The sequence below is a fragment of the Lissotriton helveticus genome, chromosome 4_1 (assembly GCF_964261635.1).
Source record: "Lissotriton helveticus chromosome 4_1, aLisHel1.1, whole genome shotgun sequence".
NCBI lineage: Eukaryota > Metazoa > Chordata > Amphibia > Caudata > Salamandridae > Lissotriton > Lissotriton helveticus.
In genome coordinates, this window is record NC_136063.1 from 86,901,915 (window position 1) to 86,922,936 (window position 21,022).

The window sequence follows — 21,022 nt, forward strand, 5'->3', positions numbered from 1 at the left end:
AAGTGTTTTGTTGCTCACACGTCTGTTTGCACTGAATACAAAATTTCTGTGTGTTTTTGAGTCCAATTGGTTGGTTTGAAATCAGGTTGGATTACTTCGTAGAGAAGTTTAACCCTTTCTGCGTAATTCAGAATGTAAGTTCTTCCAAAGTTTAGGAATCGTAAAATCGACTGTAGGTTTTTCAGTGTTTTTGGAGTTTGGAGAAGTGCACATTTTTCTTAAAAGTTTGATGCCAGGCTTTTGCCTTCACGCGAAAGTTCCTACCCTAAGAATAGGACTTTGAGGTGGGCAATCTTGATTTCTTAAAATTGAATTTATACCCCTCAGAGGCGAATCCAAGTATTATGGTGTTCACCCTGGTCAAGAGCTTGTCTAAACCATCATCTGTAAGATAGATGTCATCAACATAAGATAGTGCCTCATCATCAAACATTTGCAGTAACTCTGTTACTCTGGCTGAAAATAATCCTGGACTTTTCTTGGATCCATGGGGGAGACGACAGAAGTGTTGTTGTGTACCCATTATTGAGAAGGCGGGCAAGTGCCTGCTTTCTGGTGCAATGTTTTGACAGAAGAAACCGTTTGAAATATCTAAGGTAGTTTTTTTTTTCCAAATGATATTTTTCATTATTGCTGCACTGTGTGAATTTTGTACTGCAAATGTTTTGCAACAAGAGTTTAAATGTCTGTAATCCAAAACTAGATGTTATGTATTGTCTGGTTTGGAGACAGGAAACAAAGGATTGTTCATTGACGAGGTGCATGTTTCAATCACCCCTTGGTATTCAAGTTGATATAAGATCTCCCTGACTTGCTTTTTAGCTCCTTGCTTTACTGGATACTGCCTCTGAGCAGTAGGTTGATTTTTTTAACTGGATGTTGTGGAGAGGAGAATCCTTGTCCCATCCCACATGATTTTTATATAATGCTGGAGCATAAGTATATTTTTTATGAATAGGAATATTATTAAAGAAGGCTGACATAATGTTTTCTTCGCCATGTGGGCACTCCCTGACAAATTCAGGCGGCCAGTCTTTTTCAGCTAGAAGGATGTCATAACCCTTAGATAGTTTTTCCCAAAAGAGTGCTTTTATTTTTCTAGTTTTTTTCCCCCTCTATTCGGAGTGTTACTTCATATAACTTGTGGTGTACACTAACCCTGGTGTCGACAGTTTCAACCTGAATGCATTCATTCAGATCCACTGTCTCCAGATAATCCTTCAGGATCCTGCGAGCTATGGTGACCTCTGCTGCGCTGTCCAGCATTATCTGGGCCCACTCCCCGTTCTTGAGTTGTATCCTCAAGCTCCTCAGCATGTCTGATTTTAATACTTGCTACCTTCTTTTTGGAGAATTGAGTTTTCTTATTTTTTGGATTGTGTTGATCGTCTGTGTTGATCACACGTTCTTCTTTTTGTTCTGACCGTCCTCTTCTTTCTGATTTCTACTAGGAAGTCTGAAAGGTACGAGAGGAAGAGGAACGTGTATCAGTATCTTGATATCTATCAGGTTTCTTATATTATCCCTATTTCTAAGGTTATATCTCTACTCAGAGTGCTCCTTTTGAGGAGATCTACCTCTGGACGGAGAACGCTTCTTTTTAGGAAGTGTTTGTTTAGGGTATTCCCATTTCTTTTTAGGAGTAGTTAGATTGCTTTTGATAAAAACTTTTTCAGGATTTTCTGTTAGTTTAGGTTTAACTGGTTTCCCTCCCAAACTATCTCTTCCTAGTTCTTCATAGGATTTGTCAATAATTCTTGCAAGCTTATACGGTTGCTCAGTAAAATCTGTTTCTTTTAGCTTTTGGCGGATTGTCACAGATGCTGCTTCGCCTTTAATGTTGGCTAATAGTATAGCCGAGACCTGTTTGAAATCTTTCAGTAATTTCATACCAAGATTTAAGGCTGGTTCTGGACCGTATTCATTTTGAATCTTTCTCAGAACTTCTGGTATTACCGCCATAGACGGTACACCATGTGTTTTTGTGTAGATTGAAGCAAAGACTGTACCCCAAGTGTCACAGTCCTCTACGTGTGGTGCAATCCACATTGGTAAACAGATTGTTAGAATCCTATGTTTCTCATGAGGTGTACTATTGGGAAATACTGCCTCTATTTGAGTAATTTTCTGGGCTAACCAGAATGGAATTTGTTCCCATTTTGCGGGAAATTTACCAATGACTGACTGTATTGTCTGTGGTGTGATTTTGTTTGTGTTCCCCTGATGAGGGGTGTGCTGTGGAATTCTTACAGCTGGTTGGACTGTTAAGGTCCGCATGACATATTGTACCAATTGTCTATGTATTTTATTAATTATTTTAGCTGAGCTAACAGTTCTACATCAGTCATTCTTTCGATGTTAGGATGTGGTTTATAGCTGGCTAGTACCGGCCATGTAGCTCCTGGTCTACCTAGTGGACCAAGCCTGGTAATGTGATTTTGATGTTGTAAGGCGCCATTAAACCAGAGCTGATGCTCTTGGTAAGTTAGTGGAATTTCAACGTCCTCGAAAGGAATTTATTCCGCTGGAGGTTCCTCCATTTTATAGTAGTGGAACTCATGTGTTACTGGATTTGCTTGTGGAAAGTCAATCCATGAATAGAATACCTCTGTCTGCCGATATTCATGGGCCTCTATCACAAATATTACTTTACCACCTATCGATGATACTCCATTATTTATGAGTTTTCATTTTCTGGGATGATTATAGCATCCGGGTCATTTTGTTGAAACCCTGTAATGTGAAAATTTGGTTGGGCTGCAGTTCTTGCAGCTCTACTTTCTCCGGGATTATTTTCTTCAGACATTTTGTTAAGAAGCTTTGCAGAGCAAGTTTCAAGGAAATAAAGATAAGGTGCACAATATTTTGGAACACTGTATCCTTCAACGTTGAACAAACCAAAAACTAATACATAGGATTTTTCGTCCTACTCAGTTTAAGGCAGATATTTTATCCTTATACCCACTCCAGACATCTATTGGAGTATTTTCGGGAAAAAAAGGTCTCTGTGAAAAGCACGAATGAGTTACTCCAGTGTCTAGCGTTAAATGAGTGCCTTACCAAAAGTTGGGTGCTATGTAGTGTAGTTCCTATATTCCCAATAGGCTCTGCGCATTGGAATAGTATATCCTGTAGTTTAGACGTAGGACTGAGGTTGACTAGGTCTCTACCGAATATTCTAAACTTAATTGTGTGTGCCAGCTAGCTCAGAGGTCACTAGAAACTTTCTCGAATTCACAAGAAGGGATTAGTTTCTGACAACCGCATAAACATGACAACTTTGATTCCCCAAGATAAAACTGATCTTCAGAGTCGTGGAAACAATAGATCGATATTTCACTCAGTCAATCGTGCATGCTTCGTTTCACCAGAGGTGCAGAGAAAGTAGAAAGACAGGCGTTTTCAATTGAAGGATTTATTGAACCGTCTTCTTTCTCAAGCATAAGAAATGAACTGCTACAATTGTAACACTGGTTGTAAAATATAATGCATACAGTATAAATAGTAGAATAAAATAATACTGTAAGAGCATTGTATGGTTCCCAAACCATAGATAAATACATACACAAATAAAAGGGGCCAAAAGTACTCAACTGGTGCATCTAAAATACGCCTACCCCAGTGTATCTAACCTTAGTACGAGGGAAGAAGTAAGTGAGGTGTAGCATAAATGTAGTATTCTTTTTGCCAAGAACCTGTCCAAGATTTCTCCAAGGGTCTAATCAGCTCCGTACCTTAGTTTAGAATGAAGAAGGGTGGTCTTGGGACTCAATTTCCCAGCAACCCGCATGGGCAGCTTGGAAACACTGGAGCTCGATTTCTCGGCAGGAGAAAAGACAGTGTCTCTCTCAGTGCGTCTGCTGGAGGGTCGGCTTCCTTCGGCACTTGCTGCAGCAGGCTGCGTCGAGCAAGTAGATAGTCGAACTGATCCAAACTACTGTGTGTTTGCTTAGGCAAATGTGGGCCTATTTATACCTGGAAGGTGCCGGGTTTGACGTATATGGTTGGACATAATAACGTCATCAAAGAGTCTCAGTTCTTTGAAAACTTGGATAAATCAGTCCCTGACTGCTGAAGGCGGGTTTTTCTAAGAAATCGGTGTGGATTTTCGGAACTAGGAGAAGTAGCCCTGCCGTCTTTAGACTGCATGAGCTATGCCTAAATATGGTTATGATTTCTTTGCCTATATAAGGATATGGTGATTTATACCTATATAATATATAATAGGGAAACTTACAATAGGGTCCTAAATAATACATAACACCGGGAGACAGTACTTCGGTTACTGTGAAAAACCCCAGACAAGTAAAATATATCTGAAACGCAATCTCTTTTCCAAGACACCCGAGCATACAAATTCTCAGTTTACATCACACGTTACAGACACGGACTACAGTACAGCCATTCTACATGCTACATATTACTAAATTCACCCACATTTTCACAGCAATTTCAAGAGAGAATGCTGAGAGCGTGTACGTTTCCTTTGATTTTCTCTGCAAAGGCCCTCATACGAGTTGTTCGCAATTGGAGGGCATAACAATCAACACCGAGTTGCTCAGTATTTTATCCAGTTCAATAATTATCGCCTATCACAAGCTCTTGAGGAGTAACATTAAAATGTTGGTTCTTACTGCACATAAGCCGTATTTTCCCCCAGAAATATTGGCAGGTTGGACATGGAGATAACACCACTTGTAATGAGGGCCATGGCCGGTCTGCACTGAAGAGGTGCACAGAAGAATCTTATAGGTACAAGTTATTCAACGCACGAGGAGTCCATTTTCCTCGGGTCAGTCAGAAGGGCAATGGAAAGTATAATCCCAGTACGTTCGGTTATTTCCTTCACCGGCACCTCTGTTTGCTTAATCAGGTTGCAGCTGGGGAGCATGTTGATGCAGTCTAAATAATTAGGCAACCCCATTCTTGGCACAACAGGGGGGGGTAACGGACACTGGTGCAGCAGGTGCAGTGGCACCAGAGCCCAGAGGCCTGAGAGGCCCACTGAACCCTGATTATTGCTGCATTTTATAACTCAAAGAGCAGCCTGGGGGGTTTCTTCCTTGCACCAGCACCCATGACACACTGGCTATGCCGCTGAAGCGCAATTCCCCCAAAACTTGGAGGGGGAGTAATTAACATATGCAGTTTACAATGACATCACACTCAGTGATGTCATAAAAGTGACATCATAAGGAGTGATTTCACATCAATATAATATTCCCCATGTAAAAGCGAACATTGCTTTTATTAGAGTCAAAGTTGAGATACAGTCTTTGCTATCTAAATATATGTATGCGACATATTCATTCATATCTAAATGACATATACACTATCTACTTGCCTGTGAACGCAAACCAGTGGATGTTAAGCAGATCTACATTTTACGTGGAATCCATGCATTTATAAACAGTTGATTCATTTACACAGTATGACATAATTGGCAAATGTGATATATCTTATTTGCAAATACATATACAATTGATGAATGCTAATATTAAGAAGCTATGCACAGCTATCATTCGCACTCCAAATACCACTCAGTGCCACATAATTACACGCCACATAATTACACTGCACTCAATGCAACATGCACTCCAAATACCACTCAGTGCCACATTACACACCACATAATTACACTGCACTCAATGCAACATACTCTCCAAATACCACTCAGTGCCACATAATTACACGCCACATAATTACACTGCACTCAATGCAACATACACTCCAAATAACACTCAGTGCCACATAATTACATGCCACATAATTACACTGCACTCAATGCAACATACACTCCAAATACCACTCTGTGTCACATAATTATACGCTACATATTTACACTGCGCTCAACGCAACATACACTCCAAATACTACTCAGTGCCACATAATTACACGCCACATAATTACACTATCTATCTATCTAGCTATCTATCGATCTGTCTATCTATCTGTCTATCTATCTATCTATCTATCTATCTATCTATCTATCTATCTATCTATCGCCCTCACTTTGTCTATCTATCTATCGCCCTCACTCTATCTATCAATCTATTGCCCTCTACCGCCCTCACTCTATCTATCACCCTCCCCCTATCTATCGCCCCTAAATCTATCAATCTATCTATCATCCTCACTCTATGTATCGCCCTCACTCTATCTATCCCCCTCCCTCTAGCTATCTATCGCCCTCCCTCTAGCTATCTATCGCCCTCACTCTAGTGCATCACCACAGCATCACTCAGCACCACCACAGCATCACTCAGCGCCACCACAGCATCAATCTGTGCAACCATTCAACAACAACTGGTTCAAGTATGTTCTCTCAATGTTTCAAGCTTTATTACAAATGTCACAAAAAGATGTTAATATTTCACTTCTGTTCTTGGATATTCGTCACAATAAAATACACTGAACATAATCTTCACAAAAGGTATTTACAAAAGTTTAAGCTATTGCTATTCTAAGTTACAATAACTTTTAAGTATTAATTATTTAAAAAAATTAAAAGCCATTGTTATTTGTAATATCAATACATCTAAGTCACGTAAATACAACACATATTGCATTACAAATGCTATAGGTGTCACATTTTCGAAAGTTATAACTATTGGCAATGCTATTGATTTCGCTATTTTCAAAACCAACACACAAATAACAAATTTGTCATTTACAATACCAATGGCTCAAACCATCCTAATGCAAGACCTATTGCATTGCAAATGCTTGTTTTCTTTATTAAGGCTTTGCGCCGGGGACACTTGTGGGTATCTGTGCGCGGTACAAATTAAAATAACATAACAGATGTAAGTTGTACTCCTGGCACTCTCACTGGATAGAGCCACAGAACTCTCCGAGATCCCGGAACAGATCTAGAGCAAGATTTAGAGGTTGGCAGACAGGTTACTCCGTCGCATACGTGACGGATATCCTGTGCGCCGTATTACGAATCCCATAGGATATCATGGGACGCGATACCCGTCTCATTTATGATGGAGTAACCCCATCAGCCAAACTCTAAATCAGGCCCTGTGAGTACTCTTGGGTCTCTTTCGCTATAGAGCCCACAGAGCTCGAGATGCTTGAACACTCCCAGACATACTGTGCACATCTGCATCCCGTGTACTACAGAGACCACAGCACCCCTCAAGGCCCCTGAACACACGCAGACACACAATGTACTCTTGGGGCATCCTTCGCTATAGAACCAATAATGCTTGAGATCCCTGAACACTCACAGACACACTGTGCACATCTGCATTCCCTGCACTACAGAGCCCGCAGCACCCCTCGAGGTGATATCCCTGCACACCCGCAGACATACTGCGTACTCTCGGGCCTCCTTCTCTATGGAGCACAGAGCACCGCTTGAGGTAGACATATTGTGTACTCTCAGGCCTCCATCTCTACGGAGCACAGAACACCGCTTGAGGTAGACATATTGTGCTGTCTCAGGCCTCCTTCTCTATAGAGCAGGCAGAACCGCGTTAAACCTCTAAGCACTCACAGTGCTTGAAATCCTGGGACATGCACACAAACCATACAGGCTTGGATCACCTTCTTAATACATCCCAGAGCAGTGCTCGAGACACCAAAGCCTTCAGAGACACGAGTCTTGGGCCTTCTTCTCAATCCACTCTGGATCCCGGGACACCCACAGACATTCTGTGTACTCTTGGGCATCCTGCAGATGTGCCTCTGAGACTTGAGGTGTGGGATGTGTGATTCCAGGTCTATGACAATCATACCTTGCGCTCTTCTGCAGCCTCTTCTATGGAACTCGGGGTGTGGGCCTCGTGACCCCAAGGCTGTGACACATGTGCTTTTCTGCCCTTGGGCGACCTTTCTCTGTAGTCTTAAGAATGCAATGAGTGGTCCCTGAACCCCTGCAGACACACCTTATGCTCTTCTGCAGCCTCCTGTATGAACTCACAAAGTGTCTCTTCATTTATGAATCCTGAACACCCACACACAAACCTTGTGATCTATGTCACCCCTCTCCATGGAATCTTAGGATTGCCATGTATTTCTAGTCATCTCAGCACAAAACTTGTCATTCTTTGCAGCCTTCTTTGTGGGACTCACCGAGTGACCTCACTGGTAAACACTGTACACCCACAGACGCACTTTGTACACTTCTGCAGCATCTTCTGTGAGGCTCAAGGTGATAGACATGTGACAGACATACCATCACTTGTTATCTTGTTAAGCCTATCCTATGGGGTTAACACAGTGTGCAGAGTTCTCTATGGTACCTTGCAGTATAGCGAGTTGTTTCTGTATTCCTCCAGACCAGTGATACTTAAAGAACGGCTGTGTGCCACCTGCGGCCCTCCTGACCTGTACATAAGGCCCAATGGGCACCAGCCCTGGGATGCTGTTTACTCGACTCAGCACTAACATGAAAAAAAAATATATATATATATATGTATACACACACACTCACACACACACACACAACAAGCACTTATTTAAAGGTTATTTACAATCAGGAAAAGAAAATAACTTGCCCTTAACTTTAGGAACATCTTAATTTTTAAAGATAGCAAACTTGTAAAAAATACAATAGTGTTTTTAAAATTCGAAAAGTGTATTCCATTGTCCTGTGAAACCATTTCACCTTAGTAAATCAAATTATAACAGTGCATTCAGAAGTATTTATTTTTTAAGTGATGGCTTTCAAACATGAATTTAGAAAGGTTCAAGCCCCCCACCCCACTCTGCCATTAGTGATTAGAACTCGCAAATTATGCAAAGGGGCTCAAAGATGTAATGGATGCAGATCGCTTCCATAAGGTTAAATGCTTGAGAGAGATTAGGTCGTTGTTGGTGAATTTAGGCCTGAGAGATCTATAGGACGACCCCCGCAACGCTCCTTTTCCGTCAAAGAAGATTTTGAAGGAGATGTACTGGGATGTGGTAATGGTAACAGTATGTTCTAGTGGTTCAGTAAAGCACTTGTTAGGCCGGTTCCTAGAATTTAAGATAAGGCCTGCTTTAGAACAGTATTGGGACATCATTGAGAAACCCCTTGATAGGAAGTTGTACTTTCAGCTGAGGGTGGGTCCCTACCTGTTAGGACATTCACCAGCAAATGGACAGGGACTACTGAGAATGTATGTCCACGGTGCCAAGATAGAGAAGAAACGGTCAGTCACCTGTTGTTCTTTTGCCCACTAATAAAGAAACCTCGTGCTATGTGGGTCATACCTATCTGCAAGCGATTAGGCTTTAGAAGGCACGAAGAGGCGTTGAGAGTCCCTACTACGGTTCCAACGCCACCAATAGCAATTGCAATGTTCACGTTCGTAGGTTGGGCCTGGTCTATCCGATCCAGGGTGTTTTCCTAGGTCCATTCAATTGATTCTTAGTTTTAATGTTACCCTGTACTACAAGTTATGAATAGGAAGCATGAAATGCTTGGGGCTTAATGTGATTGTATGAAATAGTTTTTTAAAAATTATAATAATAATTTTTTTAGATTCACTTTATTCGGCAGTTTTTCAATGTTTAATATCTTCTTAAAACGTTTTTAGGTTCAGAATATTTATACATTTTAAACTGTATGTTGTAATGTATATGTTGTGCTTTTATGACATATTTGTCGAATAAAGCTATTTGAATGTGATTGCACGCAAGCACAGCAGATGGTTTTGTACAGCATGCATCCTGAAGTCATGTATTTCGACCTCCTCTTCCATGTCATAACGAAGAAAAAAGAGGAAAATTGAAATAAAACAATTGCCCAGGGTCATACAATGTGGTCACGTGGAGAAGCCAGGATTCACCCCATGTTTTCTGGTTTCACATTGCATAATTGAGTTCAGCCACTAGATATACATGCTTTGCTGCCTCTACACCCACTTTACACCACCCGCCGGCACCAGAGCGGCCTTCGGTCACACCATAGACCGAGCTTTGCAGCCTCTACGGGGTTCAATGTGTGGGACTTGTGATCCCAGGACTGTGACAAACCTTTCTACTCTTGGACAGCCTTATCAGTGTAGTCTTACACAATTGGTGACCATTTGGGATAAAACAACAACCCTGGATTTCCAGGTCAGAATGGCCTTGGGGGGCGGGGGGGGCACTTCCTTGGGTAGGCCTGGCCCACCTGGCCCAACCTCTAGAGCCGGGTCTGCTCCCCTAAATTACTCAAGGACTGGCTCCATCTGTGATCCCATAACAGCCTCACACATACCCTGTACTCCTCTGCAGCTTCTGAGTCTCAAGGAGTGACGTCACTTGTGATCCCATAACAACCTCACACACACCTTGTACTCCTAAGCAGCCTTCCCTTTGAGTCTCAAAGAATGACGTCACTTGTGATCCCATAACACCCGCACACGTACCTTGTTCTCCTCTGCAGCTTCTGAGTCTCAAGGAGTGACGTCACTTGTGATCCCATAACAACCTCACACACACCTTGTACTCCTCTGCAGCCTTCTCTTTGAGTCTCAAAGAATGACGTCACTTGTGATCCCATATCCTGCACACATACCTTGTACTCTTGGGCAGCTTCCTCTATGGGAGTCACTGAGTGAGCCCTGTGCTCCTCGGATCTGTCGCACACAACACAGATGAGCGTCTGATCCTCGCCACAGAACAACCTCAGTTTCTCCTCGTGTTTCTCGCACAGATTCTCCCGTGGGGACTCCACGTGGGGCAGGTGAAGCTGTTTTACCATTTCCACAATGTTTCCGAGTTGCCTGTTGGGTCGGAGGCTTCTCCCTGTTGATATTTCTCTGCACTGCGGACAGGGAAAGTTGACATCTCTTCCCTCCCGGCTCTGAGTGATGCAGGAACGGCAGAAGGTGTGTCCACAGTTTGTGAACACTGGATCAGTGAAATATTTAAAACAGATGGAACAAGTGGCCTCATCTATGAGATTCGTGAGCTGAGCTGCTGCAGCCATGATCCCAGAAATGCAGAAAGGTAAAGTTAAGTTTCGTTTCTCTGTTTGTAAAGTGGGAGCGTCTGTGTGTCTCCTCCTCCTGTGTGTGTGCTGGGACTTCCTGGTTCAATGTTCTGTGTAAAGTGGGGGCGTCTGTGTGTCTACTACTGTGTATGCTGGCTCTTCCTCGTACTCTGTGTAAACTGGGGTGTCTGTGTGTCCCCTCCTCCTCCTGTGTGTGATGGCTCTTTCTGGTTCTCTCTAAAGTGCGAAGTCTGTGTGTCTCCTTCCTTGTGCTGGAACTTTCTAGTTCAGGTCGCACGGAGTTTTTTGTCCTAATGATTGCACTCTGGTCGCTGGTGAAAGGGCGAACAGCATCAAACACGGCTGTCGCTTTCCTCTGGGTCCACTAAATAAGGCCTCTCAAATTGTTTTGTATTTGCATGGATATAGCGCCTACGAGACATCGCAGCGCTAAATGTGCAAGTTCAGCTCTGAGTGCAGCAGCCCGGACTCGGAGAGGCTGGTAAATCACCCCAGACTGGGCCACGGGTGTTTTATTTCTGGGCAGAAGAGGGCGGCAGAGGGATGGGAGAAATACAGGAAATTAAAAGTGAAACCCAGACTTTCCCTCTGAGAAAACAGGGAAAGCAGCAGAGGGAAAACACACAGGGCCCGATGTAGGTAAATCTGATTTACCGACTCTAGAATACCGAATTTTACCGATTCGGTATTCTAGATTCGGTAAATCAGATGTAGGTAAAAAATCGGTAATTTTTACCGAATCTGTATGATTCGGTAATTACCAAATTGGTATTTACCGATTCGGTAATTGCCATTGATTCCTATGGGCCTTGAGGCCCATAGGAATACCGATTCGGTAAAATTACTGATTTTGCAAGGGGGACAGGCTGTCACTTTGACCCCTGATTCAGGCTTGTGTACCATGTGACACACAGACATGCCCTTAGTGCATGTCTGTGTGCCACATGGCACAGGAGTACATACACAGATGTGCATGTACACAGGTATTCGTTATTTACCACCAAATAGTATTTGGTGGTAAATAACGAATCGGTAAGGGCCTTTGGCACTGTTTAAAGTGCCACCTACATCTGTATTTACTGAATCGGTAAATTTATCGATTCAGTATTTTACAGAATTGGTAAGTTTACCGAATCGGTAAGTATACCGATTCTGTAACTATAAGGCCCCCTACATGTCAAACAGCAAATACCGGTCGGTAACAGCCGAAATCGTCCGTTACCGACCGGTATTTGCCGTCCTACATCTGGCCCACATTGTTTTACACGGGGGTAAAACAATGTGTGAGAGAATCAAAGGGGAAGAGAAGGAAACAAGGACATAAAGGCAGAGAGAAGGGAGAAAAGGCAGCAACGAGAGGTGGAGAAACGAAAAGGACGAAGGAATAGAAGACGCTTCAGCTTTTTTGTAATTGAAAGTTTCACCAAGCTTCCTTGACTGACCAAAAATAGATACAGCAGGGTGTAGTAAATAACAAACTCAGTAGTAAGAAGGCAGGTTCTTTATTCAGTAAAATATCACTAAAGAATTCCGTCAGCTGTCAACTCTTGAGCCGCGCTGCTATGTCAACATTCCATAGCGAGCGCCGGCTGTCACATGGGCAGTACCAAGTACTGCAGAATGGGAGGGGTGAACATGGGGCGAGGGAAGTACCACAGTGTAAGTTACAACACATCATCCTCCCTATGGGAACTGATAGCAGAGGAGGGGGGAAATGAAACTGGGAAAGATAACAACCCTCTCAAAGGGGATGAAAGATGGGGGGTCACCTCCCTGTACCTGCTGTGGGGCTACCTCGGGGAACCTGCTAGACCGACAGGGCTCTCCTACCCGAAGCTATCTCATTTGGTAATGTTTGTGCCACTGGGGTGCGTTCCTAGGCCTGTCACTCCTCCTGTCAGGTCTGGTATCCCTACTGATGTCTCCAAACTCAGATCTGGTCGTGTGAGACCTGGATTCTTCCCCTCCAGCAGGCACTACCCTGTCATGACTCCACAGTCTACCATCCTCCATGACTACTGAATTCTTGTTTCGTATCTTGATTGTTGTAGGGGCATAATACTTGTCACCCCCTATTCTCAGTCTCTCAGGTTTCTTTACATAGACTCTTTGTCCTTGCTGGAATTCTCTCTCCTTAACTCCCCACTTCTTGTCGTACCATTCCTTGTATTTGCGTTGATTTGCTTCAATCCTCCTCTTGATCTCCTGGGGGTTGGCCTCCTCTTCTAGTCTTCTTCCCATCCAACTCGGTGTGAGTTTGGTGCCGGCTTTTCTCCCCCTCAGTAGCTCGAAAGGCGTGCAACCGGTGGTAGACTTTGGCGTGGTATGGTATGCCCACAACATGTCTCTTATCGCTTCTTCGACGTTCTGTCCCGCTTGCTTGGCTAACTGTATGCACTCTTTCACCATACGGTTTACTCTCTCCACTTTGCCATTAGCTTTGGGGCAGTACAGAGGCGTGCGAACATGTACAATAGAACAGTCCTTGAGGAATTCCTTCATTTCTTCTGAGATTAGCTGTACGCCATTATCTGTCACCAGTGTCGCAGGCACCCCCTCTCTTGAGAACACCTCTTTCATGAACTCAATGATAGCTCTGGTGTTCACATTGTGGACAATCTTGTATGTCACCCAGCTTGAGAAGTAGTCCACCATGACTAGTAGATACCAGTCTTGAGGCCCTTTGCCATGGATCGGTCCAGCTATGTCAAAGCCCAACTTGCTCCACGGGGCATCAGGTACCTCCACTGGTGACAATGGTGCCCTTCTCGTGGTCTTAGACTTGTCACTTAAACTGCACGCGTAGCAATCACGTACTTTGTCCTCCATTTCCCTGTCCATCGTTGGGAACCAGTAATCTGTGCGAAGTCTAGCCTTGCTCAGACTTCTACCCAAGTGTCCTTCGTGTGCTAGATCCAATATTTGGTTCCTTATAGCTTCTGGGGGAACCAGTTTTCCGGATTTCAGTATAAAGTCTCCTTCTACCGATAAATCTTCCCTCACATTCCAGTACGGCTGGATCTCCGTTTCCATTTCCTTACACTTCTTCGGCCACCCCGTGAGTATATGTCTTTTCACCTTTTTCAGCGTTTCGTCTCTCTCCATCTGAGTTTCCCAAGCATTTTTCTCTACTGCTGCTAAGCGCAACTCCAGGATAGAATCACCTCCGCTTCTTCCTCTGTCGGCGCTCTCGACAGGAAATCAGCTACCCTGTTTTGTTGTCCAGGTATGTAGGATACTCTGAAGTTGTAAGCTTGCAGCCCCACTGCCCATTTAGCTATACGGGGTGTCATGCTTTCCATGTCTTTCTTTGTGAACAGTGAGACCAAAGGTTTATGATCAGTCTGCACCTCAAAAGGAATTCCCCTGATGAAAAATTTATTGTGGCAGACTGCCCAATAGACAGCTAGGGCTTCTTTCTCTATGGTAGAGTAATTTTTTTCTGAAGAGGTGAGGGTCCTTGATGCGAAGGCCACCACGTTGGTTTTGCTCCCCTCTCTTTGCGCCAGGGTGGCACCGATACCTCTATTGCTGGCATCCGTCGAGATGATGGTCACGCCATTCGGGTCAAATTTTCAGATAAATGGGGCCTCGATGATAGCCTTCTTTATACCCATCATGGCCTCCTCTTGCTCTTTGCCCCAATTGAAGGCACTGTCTTTCTTGATCAAGTCTCTTAATGGCTGTGACACCATAGCAAAATCCTTAATAAACTTGGCCATGTATTCTTCAAGCCCCAGAAACGATAGTATGTCCTCTTTACACATGGGAGTAGGGGCGTCCCTCACAGCTCTGACTAAGTCGTGTTTAGGCTTGATGCCCTCTTCAGATAGAGTATGTCCTAGGTAGTCTACAGAGCATACTCCTAGCTTGCATTTTGAAGGTTTTGTGGTGAATCCTACCTCTCACAATTTTTTCAACACCTCCTTTGCCATCTCATTGTGTTCCACTTCACAACCTCCGTAGATCAGTATATCATCTTGGAAACATAGGGTGTTCTTACAGTCCTTTAAAACATGTTGCATGACTCTTTGGAAGGCCGCGGCCGCTGACGCCAACCCAAATGGCATACGCAGGAACTTAAAATTACCTAACGGGGTTGTGAATGCAGTGAGTATCTGAGAATCCGGGTGAAGTTTGATTTGGTAATAGGCGGAGGACAAGTCCAGCACACTGAAGTACTTTGCCCCCTTGATTGTGCTCAGCATTTCGCCTATCCTGGGAAGCGGAAATCTGTCCACCAGAATGTTCGCATTGAGGCCTCTCAGGTCCTCGCAGAGTCTTATACTGTTCCCTCCATCGTTTGCCGTGATTACAATCGGGGCCAACCAGGCTGAACTTTCAATCTCCCTGATGACTCCCTGACTGACCAGTCTCTGAAGTTCCTGCTGGAGGGGTTCTCTCATGCGCAATGGTATGGATCTAGTTTTGTGCACTACAGGTTCAGCCCCCTCCTTGAGAACGATCTTGTGCATATAGTTCTTGAAGACCCCCAAATTGTCACTGAACACCTCCTTGAACTCTTCAGTGAGACTGCCAGCTATGCCCATGGGGTCAATTAGCAACACCTGTTCTTTGTTATTTGGATCTAGAGTGATACCTAACTGCTTCTGGTGTTTCCAGCCCAGTAGGGTTGAGCCACTAGAGGATACATACACCTTTCCTACCGTATGTCTATCCTTAAAGGAGATTCTCATAGTCAACATGCCTTCTAGTGGGATTTTTCCCTTGTTGTACCCCTTGGGACAGATGTCAGGTTGCATCAATTTCACAGGATGATTTGCGAATTTTTCCTCAAAAACATTCTTATCCACCAGGGTGTAAGGGGAGCATGAGCCGGCATACACACTAAACATCACACCATCCAGAAAAACATCACATTTAGGATACATGTCCCCTTCATCTTCCTCCTCTTCGCCTACTTGGAAGATATAGGATCTTTCCCCTTCTTCCCCTTGTGTGGATTCCTCAACGACATGTACAGCTTTACCTGGAGTTTTACACACTTTAGAATAGTGTCCCCACCTGCTGCACTTTCTACACTGCACGTTCCTAGCAGGACACTTCCAGTTACTTGCCAAATGGTTGGGACTGCCACATTTAAAACACACCATTGGACCTGCCTTACTGCGAACCACCTCTTTGTTCTTGTCCCCTACTTTACATACAGTTTCTCCCTCGGTGCTAGACTTGGTTTCTGACCTCTCCTTGATTGTCCCCTCAGGTGACTTCATTTCCCCAATGCACATTGCGGTATGTTCTAGACCCTTAGCTATGTTAATGGCCTCATCTAAATTGGGGTTCTTGGTGAGCAATTCCTCTTGGGTTTTGGTGTCATTGGTGCACCTCACCAGTTGGTCCCTGATCAATGAGTCGGTGAGTTGCCCAAATTCGCATGTGGCTGACAAACCTCTCAGAACCGCTATGTAATTGCTCACTTTCTCTTCCCTCTTCTGCACCCTCTGAAAAAACTTATGCCTCTCCATCACCACATTTATTTTCTCCTTGAAGTGAGCCCCTAGTTCTCTAAGCGTGCTTTCATATACATTAACGCCTTCCTCCACTTCCTCTTGGTCATCCTCCACTAGCCTCCCAGTTATATCTTCATATATCTTCCTCCCATGTGTACCTAAATTGTGGAGAAGTATATGCTGTTTGCGAATATTGGTGTAATTGCTACCTCCTATGGCAATTAAGTAAGATTTGAAAATACCTTCCCACCTCCTCCAAGGAATGACAGGTTCTCCTAACTCATTAAGGAAGGGTGGAGGCTGGCTCATACCAGCTCCCGCCATTGCCATACAGTAGATTTACTTTACTAAAAGACTATTTCACAACTATTTGACACACAAGAAGATGATGAAACTGCAGTGAAGAATAGTTATTTAAGAATGCTGAAAATTATACCAACAGTGAAATGACCACTTCAGCTCACTCTCAAAACGTTCAGACTATAAGGTGAAAACAGCAAAACAAAGGGGTTTTTGCAAGTCCCCTTTTTACTTCCACAGGTTTTGAATGCAGCACCAATGAGACCGCTAATCTCCACCCACAGGCGGGAACATCCTGTGGAAACAACTTCCCCTCACACTGTTACTTCCAGTCAGGTCGGAATAACTGGAGGGAAATACACGGTTAAGCTTAGTTGGCTGAAACTCTTCCACACCGTTTGTACAGTTTATTTCAAGGACAGGACCGAAAATGAACAGGAGTTCAGTCAGAGGCTCTTGATTCCTGAAGTGAAGAGACTAGCCGGGGAACACGCAGCCGCACACCAAAATACCTTCCGGATTTTTATTTTCCTCCTTGAACACACTTCACAGTGATGCACAGAGCGCAGTGCGTCTTAAAATGCGTCGATGATTCCGCCGCCTGCCTAAAACGATTGAAAAGTGTAACAGATCCCCACTCCTCCGTTGTTGTCGCCTTCGCCCTCTTCGCCTCTGCGCCCCCTGTGCCCGGAATGACACACGACCGAGACCTGACACTCACCGATCCCTAGAGCCAGGACGAAACTCCCCTCAAAGCTCACAGCCGTGGGCTGACTAGTAGGTGAGGTGCCCAACGCGACACCCGAAATCACTTGAGCACCACCCTGTGAAATCTTCCCTAGAGCCACAGCGCTAGCCTTGACAACGTGTCACGCAACGTCTATGCGCTCTTACTTGAGCTCCTCGTAACTCCGACTGTCCAATAGACCCGTTTCTTTATTCTTCTCTTTCATCACATCATAGGCTCCGTTTAGATTTTTTTTTTTCTTCAATTTTCCTCGACAGCAATAAATTCATCGCAGGGAGACGACATCCACTGTCCCTGGCACAGTTCTCCTACTCCTCGTCGCCAAGAATGTAGTAAATAACAAACTCAGTAGTAAGAAGGCAGGTTCTTTATTCAGTAAAATATCACTTAAAGAATGCCGTCAGCTGTCAACTCTTGAGCCGCGCTGCTATGTCAACATTCCATAGCGAGCGCCGGCTGTCACATGGGCAGTACCAAGTACTGCAGAATGGGAGGGGTGAACATGGGGCGAGGGAAGTACCACAGTGTAAGTTACAACACAGGGGTTGCAACAATGCAAGCTTCCTTTAATGCACAAAACGGGCTCGCCTATACCTGCTCTTTTTTTAATGGTTAGTGCATTCTGGGACTTGTAGTTCGTATTTTTTCCATTGTCTCAAAACTCATGGCAAGCGAGAGCTGTGAGATAAAATGCCATGCTGCTCAGAGGTGTCAAAAGAAGGTGATGCAGGAATGCTTCCATCTATCTAACGCAATCCTTTGTTCCTTTGCTCTCCACCCACCTCAGTGTGGACCCAGCCATATGGAAATCAGCCTGGACCCTACTCCAATAGGAAGAGTCCATATGCAAATCAGCCTTGATCCTGCTCCAATAGGAAGAGTTCATATGCAAATCAGCCTTGACCCGGCTCCGCTAGGAAGAGTCCAGCCCAATCTGCCCGGCCAGGTCCTCCATGAACCCAAACACAAGTAATCCAGCGCCGGTTTCACATTGATGGGAGCTCTTCAGCTTAGTCCAGCTTGGCTCCAGTGACACAGCAAGCGAAAGAAGGATGGGTTGGGGCTGCGACCCGAGCGATTGCCAGTGGTAAAACAAGTTACAGGCTTTCCCCCGACTCATTGTGTCTACTTGGAAGTGTCAAACATGGCACGGACCCCTGTCAGGTACGGGTGCGGTATAGACATCAAATGTAAATGTCCAGTATTTGTAAAGCGCAAACAATTATCCGAAGGTGTCAAGGCGCTGAGGCCGTTGGGAAGATTAAGCCCCTTATTCCCCAAAGTCACATGGTGCTGACTGATCTGCCACCGGCACCGGGGATCGAACCTTGAGCCCCTGGGTTCCGGAGTCAATCACCCTGGCCACTGCACCCCACCTCTTCCAAATCAGCTATGCAAGGTTCCCTCACTCACACCCGTGGGTACAGCACAGACAGTAACAGCTCTGTGGCCAGCTGTCACAGGACAGGATCGAGCGGAGTAGGCTGCTAGACCAGCCATGGTAGGCCCAGGGAGCCGTGTCCGACAGCTGCGGTGAATACCGGGAGTCAGGTTGCAGTTGCACCAGATTTGGAGAGGAACAGCAACTTTAGCAGCAGTGCAGCTGGGATCGTGGTGTGCGCAGTGAACAGCGGAGGTGACCAGGGGCATTGTCAGCATTGGGGGCCCTACTTGTAGACCTTCCGCCAGGAATTTTAATATTAGGGGGGACATGAACTTCACCATGGGCCTGGAGAGAGATAGAGAAACTAAGGCTAACAGGGGGAGGGGAATGGAGCCACTTCGTGCATTTGTAAAGGCCATGGGCCTGACAGATCTATGGCGTCCGCATAATCCTCGCGAGCGACAATTTACCTTCTACCCAGCAGTGCCTGGCAGTTACTCTAGCCTAGCAAAAACAAGGAGATGATGGACGGAGCGCTGAAACTTTTCAGACACCCACCCCCAGTCACAGATTTGAGTTGAATCCCTCATCGTTCTTTAGCTCACTTTACCACCCCAGTTCAGACACAGCTATATGCAAATCAGTCTTGACCCTGTGCCTCATGGGAAAAGTCCAGCCCATATCTTCCCTGGACTGGAAACAAGCGTCCAGGGACAGTTTCAGGCTAACAGCCGTCATCAGCCAGGCTAGCTGGCAAAGTGAGCAAGGGACCCACGTCTGGGCATACCCTGACAACTAACGGCAAACAAAGCAAACACAAGGTGATGATGGACGGAGCACTGACACTTTTCACTCACCCCCAGTCACAGATCTGGGTGCTCTCCATGCCACTGGAAGTCAAGCTATCCTGGCTGATGAGGGTTGAAAACCCGAAACCGGTCATAGGATGCACAATTCTATTTTCAAGAAAATGAGGGATTGTGGACTCAGCACGCACCCTATGGGAAGCATTTAAGTCAGTGAAGAGAGGACATATCCAGGCTCACCTTGGGGGATGTAAAAAAGAAAAAAGATTCAGTGGGACTGTGGTGAAGAACGATACAATAAGAGGCAGAAGATGTGAGTTCGTCTTGTCCAGTGTTTATTAGCCACAGCCTAAGCATTCCATAGGCAACTGACAAACCTGGAATGCTGTACAACCAATACCCATAGCAACAATCTACATTCCAGAGATGCAATTCTTGAAAGCAGGGGAAATGAGATTACAACAATAACACATTAGAAGAAGTAGCTATGCTGTAGGCCAGAATATTATCTGGGGAAAAGGCTGACCTACCACTCATACATCGTCTTGGCATTAAAAGGTAGGAAATAAGCGACCTTGTGGACAACACCACAAGGTCAGTTGCCTTAGCAACACAAAGAAGGCTTTATGACCTAGGTGATAAGGCCAACGAAATGATCACATGGTTGGAAAAGAGGGACAGGGAACAAAATTGGTACCCAAGGGGCAATGCACACTACTGATGAAGGAATAGTGATGGCCCTCGTGGATTATTATGAGGGGGTATATCCCTCCAACCCTATCAGAACAGAAACAGACTGTTGAGAACTATTGGTTGATGTTCGGCTCCCCACATTGTCCAATGAGAATAGAGAGGACATGGAGAAAGATATAACAGCCAAAGAGATAGTGCGAGCCATACAAGATCTGAAGGCAGGCAGGCAAGGCCCCGGGGCCTGAATGACGTACCAGCTGAGTTATTCAAGGGCACAGCGAGTGTACTGGTGCTGTATCTTCTGAAAATGTTTGATGAGGCCAGAGAAATAGGTTGCCTACCACTAGACCAACGAACAGCCGCCATTGTGGTAATACCCAAGGCGGGTAAGCCACTGGACCAATGCTGCTCCTACAGGCCTCTATATCACAGAGAGACTCATGAACACCCAGCTAACCACCTTCATCAAAGAAAACTCCATCCTAGACCCCTCCCAGTCTGGATTCCACAGCAACCACAGCACAAGACCGTCCTCCTCGCCGCCACTGACGACATCCGCATGCTACTCGACCAGGGGCACCCTGTGGCCCTCATCCTTCTTGACCTCTCCGCAGCCTTCGACACTGTCTCTCACCGAACTCTCGCAGCCAGACTACATGAAACAAGGATACAAGGAGCCAC

General features: G+C 45.0%; 1 protein-coding gene across 1 annotated transcript in view; it reads right to left on the reverse strand.

Annotated features, from left to right (window-relative positions):
• Positions 1-10,915, reverse strand: part of LOC144827941 (E3 ubiquitin-protein ligase TRIM39-like) — a 218,548-nt gene extending 207,633 nt beyond the window's left edge. Inside the window, exon 1 of the mRNA XM_078686106.1 lies at positions 10,502-10,915. Within this exon, the coding sequence (XP_078542232.1) occupies positions 10,502-10,915 (414 nt within the window). The remainder of the gene's footprint in view (positions 1-10,501) is intronic.
• Between the last annotated feature and the right edge of the window lie 10,107 nt (positions 10,916-21,022).